Source organism: Corylus avellana, chromosome ca6 (genome assembly GCF_901000735.1).
Source record: "Corylus avellana chromosome ca6, CavTom2PMs-1.0".
In the NCBI taxonomy this organism is placed as follows: domain Eukaryota; kingdom Viridiplantae; phylum Streptophyta; class Magnoliopsida; order Fagales; family Betulaceae; genus Corylus; species Corylus avellana.
The window spans coordinates 29,615,852-29,621,822 of record NC_081546.1 but is presented as its reverse complement, the minus strand read 5'-3'; the positions used below and the strand labels follow the sequence as shown (position 1 = coordinate 29,621,822).

At 35.0% G+C, this 5,971-nt stretch overlaps 1 protein-coding gene across 1 annotated transcript; it reads right to left on the bottom strand.

The window, feature by feature from the left end:
- Positions 1-381: 381 nt before the first annotated feature.
- LOC132184534 (uncharacterized) lies at positions 382-5,019 on the bottom strand. Its single transcript, XM_059598205.1, has 9 exons — positions 4,788-5,019; positions 4,478-4,662; positions 3,863-4,044; positions 3,136-3,420; positions 2,998-3,056; positions 2,863-2,899; positions 2,696-2,767; positions 1,117-1,441; positions 382-1,002 (listed from the first exon to the last, which is right to left on the bottom strand). The coding sequence occupies exons 1-9, from the start codon at positions 4,897-4,899 to the stop codon at positions 631-633; spliced, it is 1,629 nt and encodes a 542-aa protein (XP_059454188.1). The 5' UTR covers positions 4,900-5,019; the 3' UTR covers positions 382-630.
- Between the last annotated feature and the right edge of the window lie 952 nt (positions 5,020-5,971).

Here is a 5,971-nt window from a genome sequence, read left to right as displayed (position 1 = left end):
CGATATGCGTGTGATTTACTTCAACTTTGCTCAGACGAGCACGCCACCTGATAATCATAGTCCCCTATGATGATACTGTTGAAAATCTCCTAAATATTTTCATTACTTCACTTGAAAGACTACTAATTGTTTTATCTTTGTCACATCTAATGAAAACTCAACTCGCAGCCTCACCCAAGTCACATGAAGATCAAAATATAACATAAATGATGACATGCTGCAAAAGAATGCACCAATTCCTGTGCTACTTTTCACATCAATCATTTGATAGTAATTAATGTAATAATATTAAATTTGATTGTAACTGACGTAGCATTGTAATTGACTCGATGGGCAACCATTAACTTGCTGTATAAGAAATATTCTTTTTCTGAGGCTGAAGAACTCGAAAGAAACATTTTCCTTGAGCTTGAAGCTAAATGAGCGGGCCCAAAAAGACCATGTCTCCATGAAGCAGCTATGGAATATAAATATGTAGTCACAACAAAGTGCCATGATGGGATAAACACCTACACTCCACTATCATCAAAACCTAAGGATCACTAGCATAATGTACATGAATTTTAAAGTAACACTCAAATATACAAGAAAACCCTTTCACCAAACAAGCATAATTAGAGTAGAAGATCTCTATATGGCCTTGTTTTCATTATCCAACGATCTAGCTGTAGACCGTTTGGTATATACACGGTGGCGTCGCTCTCTTCCATAAATAACCCAGAAGATCAATGAGAACATTACAGCAGCAGAAACCACTACTAACCCAACATAGATCCATGCACTAAATCTTCGCAGATCAGGACAATGGTCGTTACTGATGCCGGTGAACGTGTCCCGTACAAAAGTGCAGTCTTCCAGATTAACCAAGAATGGAGCATAACGATACAAACCATAGCTCACATTAACAGCAGCAGCCATCTGGTTGTAGAAGGTGGGGGTCAATCGGCCAGGTGTGGTACAAATACCAGATGATGAAACTTGACAGACATAATTCTTCCACACCTGCTTGGGAAAAATGTTGAAAATTTATTCATCTACAGTCAACAGACATTTGATGATATGTATGAAGGCTGTAAGCATTTCTGAACTAAAATTCAGATACTTTAGTGACATTACCTCTGTAGCATTGTTCAAGTGCACCTCACCAGTTGCACATTGTCGATCCTTGAGATTAGAATAAAACGGGTTGCAAAGAACGGGCATCAATGGACCAGATTGATTGAAATAAAGGGGTCCGGCGATGGGTGGAAAATTAACATTAGAGATATTGATGATCATGCGGTCAACTACAACGACAAGCTGGTAGGTGACATTTTTGGATTGTGAAAGGGTTTCTTGGGCAGTTGCATTGTCCACACATGGGAGTATATCATCTAAAGCTGTATGTGCAGTGGGGTTCTGGACCCATTCATCCATTGCAACACAAGTATCTGCAACCACACTAATGAATATACAAAAAAAGAAGTTAGATCTAGAGATTACATGTGCAACAGAGAATTATCAAGGAGTCATAACTTATAGTGAACAATACCATAAACAATTGATCTTATGATTGGTGAAGCTCTGGTTACATTTTAGATTAACTGATGGACTAAACAGATCAAGGATAACTACGAAAAAAAAGATAGCAACCATTCTACAGACTCAAAATATAACCTACCAATTGAGAAATTGGCAACCTAAATCAGCTGGAGAAAAGTTTTCAACAAAACCTCAACTAATTTTATAGTAAAAAGTTAAAACTTAAAAAAGCACAATCTTTCAATTCTCAAACAACAAGGTCTTGCTATAAATAATAATAATAATAATAAAAAAAAAGAGATTATTTTGGCATCAATTTCTGGAAGCATTTCTAAAGTACGTTTCAATGTCTTTCCTTCCTAAGCCCCACTAGCTTAAACAAAAGGGCTATTGAAAAGGGCAGGAGCCAGGCATGATTAACTGGATGCCAGAGCAACCCAAGGTTCAAACGTAAAAAAAAAGAGTCAAAGCAGAAGTTTCAGGTTAAAGGAAACTTTAACACTTTTTCTGGTCTATGTTCTTTTAATTTCATTAAACATAACACTTCAATCTTTATCAACTCAGAATTGACCAAGAATTACATGGTCAGTGCACTTCCCTCATGATGCACAAACCATTAATGTACCTCACACATTTCTGCTCCTTGCATCGTACCTCAGATTTTGAAGAATGAAAAGTCATTGAGAAGCAGGATGATAATGTGTAAGCAAATTACAAACCACCAAAGTAGTATTTGATTTCAAAGAAACATAAAAATAAACTATTTCCAAGGATCATAAACCTATTAAAAAAAACTTGATAATGCGTAACAGTTGTAAATTATGTTTGTGTAAATAATGAGTTCATAAGCACAAGAAGACAGTTGTGTCACAGGAGAGAAAACTGAGGTACAAAATTTTGCTTGTTCACTCTTCTAATTATTTGTTAAAATGATTCCATATTTGTTACTAAATTATAAACTGTCTAATAAAATAAATTGTCCCAAGGTTGGTTGCAGGGAGCCGAAAAACAGTTGAACATATTAAAACCAGTAAATTGATGAGAACAACATCTACGAAGAAATATACGTCAACCATTGCTTGTTGCAGGCAGAGGCTAAAATTTACATTTTTAATGTCGCAGTGAAGGGAAAGCAACATAAATATAAAAATGACTGTAACAAAACAGAACTTACTTATGAAGGAGGAGAAATACGCCGCATAAAATGAATGTGCCAGCAACAAGAATCCATCCAATCATCACCAAGCTGTAGTCATCACATATAAGTGGACATGGAGAATTATAAGACATCTAAAACAGAACTGCTTCCAAAACTATAAATGAACTGTTTATATCACTTACAAGTATACCAGAGGTTGCAATCCAAGAATGGAAAATACTGCAATAAGTAACCACAACAATAACATAAAAAGAAATGGTTATAATAAGTCGTATAGAGAATAGCCTGCCTCTAGTCCAAGAGAACAAAAGACTTACAAAATCCAAGAAATGCCAGAAAGAGCATAATAGCCGCAATAATAATAAGAGCCAGTCTCCTGCAGAGTAGAGCAATGGATAAATGTTATCCAAAAGCCTTTGAAGCAGCAGAAAAAAGTTGTAGGAGCTTATACTTACACAGCATCCAGGCCATCTTGTATACTCTTTGAATTATCTGTAGTCGTCTGAGAAAGAGTGGAAGCAGAAGAGTTGATCTTTGTCTCAATATTGTCAATGTTCTTCCGGACATCCGATGGCAGAAAGATAGAATCAACTGCAACCCCCTTAGCTGCAGCAAGATAACCTGACACATTCCTGAGGTTTTCAACGATGGTATCTGCCTGATTCACAACATACTCAAGTGTGCTGGTTGTACTGCTGTGGAAATTCCCCTGACCAGTGTACAGAACTATGCATCCAGCACTGAAATTGTACAACAAAACATTAAGTGACTCAGAAATTACTTGGTGTCTGTTTAGCAGTTTCAAAACGTGCCATTTGAAAAAAAAAAGCGGGCCGGGGGGGTGGGTGTGATTTTAGAACACATTCAATGAAGACATGATTTTAAATCATGTAGTTAAGCGTTTAGTAAAATCATGGTTCGGCATTTAAAATCGTGGTTTGGCCTTCAAATCTTGCGTTTTTAAAAATGAAAAACGCACCTGCTTTCCTTTTTTTCCAAGTTTTCAAACTGCCATTTTTCTAAACGAACTCTCAAACGGGACACTTTTCACGATTTTGTTTAAAAAATGCACTTTTGGGCTGCGAAATTGCATGGCCAAACGCACCCTAATTGGAGCTATTATATAATGGAGCATAAGAGCGTAGATAAGTGTGCTTAATAGAGAGAAGGCAAGAGAATTACATTGCTGAAAGGGTGAAGAAGATGAGCAAAATAAGGGAGAGAGCATAGCAAGCTCGAGAATAGCCGAAAGGCGCTCTTGGACAACAGCAATAGCGGAGACAGACGATGCACAAGGTTAGCCCAAAAAGCACAAACCAAATGCCAGCAATGATAAAGAATGGCGCCGCGGTAAGACCCACAGACTGCATTATAAAATGATAATCAAAATTAAAAACAAAGAATTTAATTGATCAAACAATCTACTAAAAAAACCAATGACCAAAAGATCAAATGCAGGATTTCAGAAACAGAGTTCATCTAAAATTGCAGAAATTCAAAGGCCCATATTTGGAGGGAAAGAAATGACCCAAATGGGACGATAGGCCATTACTGATTTTGTATCAACAAGATCCATAAAAAACAGTAAGAAACCAAACTGCGCTATAAATAAAATAGGAAATCAACATAGAAATACAACTGAGACCCAGATGAAACATATAAACCAATATTGATTCACATTTTTCTCATTTTTTTTATTAAAAAAAAAAAATCTGATGAAATTATAGGATTGTGATTCAAGAAAAAGAAAACCCAGAAGGCAGATGGAAGATTAAAAAAAAAAAAAAAAAAACTTACAGCCCAGTAATGTTGGTTGCTGATATTCCAGCCACCACTGTAGCGCTTAAAATTATCTAGAGGGTCCTTCCTGTACGTTCTCGTCTCAGCCAATATCAGAGACGAGTTCCCTGCGCTTCCCTCTGCAAGAGACCTCCTCGTGTCCCATTGCACCACCCCACCATATTCTCTCCCAACAAAAACCTCTACAACGTCAAAAACAACAGGAAAAAACATAACTTTACAACACAAGTTGTCGCAAAAAACAAAAATAAAAAAGTTTCAATAAAAAAAAAAAAAAACAGAGATATCATCTAAGAGAAATTGTTACCCGGGCTACGTCGAGTGTGGTGGAGCAGAGAGTTTCCAAAGGCTGAAGATATGAAAAGGAAGGCAGAGAAAGAAAGAAGAAAAAATGATGGGTTTGCTCTGAAACACACCATAATGGCTTTTGCTTTCGCTTCTCTTCGTTTCGGTTTCCTGAGGATGGAAAAACTCTCTGGTTTCTCGGAGAAGATAGGGAGAAAGAGAGTGTATGCGTGTTTGTTGTTTAGTATTGTTTAGAGCTAGCTTGGTTCTTGTGACACGATCTCTACACTCTTCTGAAAGAGACCCGACCTCGTTGGGGGCCCCTATATGCTATATGCTTTGTCGGTATTTTTGTGATGTAACGAAAATACAGATATGTGCCCTTTAATTCCTCCTTCTGGCTTCCACGAAGGAAATGATTATTATTTTAAATATAAATTTTGATTTTACTATTTCAACATTCAATTTAATAAGTTTTAACGTATTTAAAATAAGTTCTAATAAAATATGAATCATTATTTTTTATTTTTTTTTATTTTTTTGAGAAAGAGCTAGAGGATGTGAGGAACACATAATTTTTTAATGGTAACAGTAGAGTCGGTGAAAATTTTATTTAAAACCAAATGTTTCTCATATTCAAAAGGATAAGTTGTACTTAAAAATAAAATAAAAAATTAAAAAAAAAGATACGTTGTAATTTTATAAACTGGGTCGAGTCGAAGGAAACTTTTTTATTCAGTTTGAAATAAAATTTTATTTATTAATTTCAAATCATTATTACAATTTTTAAATTTTTTGTCACATTGTATAATATTAGTTTTATATTGAGTTAGTGGATTATAAAAACGTTTATGGATACTAAGTCTTACATTGATTAACTTCAAATTGGGTTGAAGGGATTTTTTTTCAACTTAGTATATAAAAGTGACATGTGTCCATTTTATATATATATATATATATATTAAACTTTATAAATGTTTTTGGGAGACTTTAATCGTAACTTTAACTAATTATTTTGAAATGGTAATACAGATATAAGACATTTTTCAAGAAAAATGATATTGTCATTTTCTTTTGGGGGACAATTTTTTTGGACAAATTTGTCCTCCTAAATGCACTTAATTAAGAGGATCCGTTTCCCTTTCTTAGGGTTCATTACAAATGATATTCATAATGTTGATTAATTTCACATTGAGTGAATGAATT

Bases quoted from the DNA above. Each gene is read 5' to 3' on its own strand.
- LOC132184534 (XM_059598205.1), bottom strand. From the start codon at position 4,899: ATGGTGTGTTTCAGAGCAAACCCATCATTTTTTCTTCTTTCTTTCTCT. The intron at 4,045-4,477 runs GTAAGTTTTTTT...TTTATAATGCAG, and splicing joins GCAACCAACATTACTGGGCT to TCTGTGGGTCTTACCGCGGC. The intron at 3,421-3,862 runs GTAATTCTCTTG...GTACAATTTCAG, and splicing joins TTCTTCACCCTTTCAGCAAT to TGCTGGATGCATAGTTCTGT.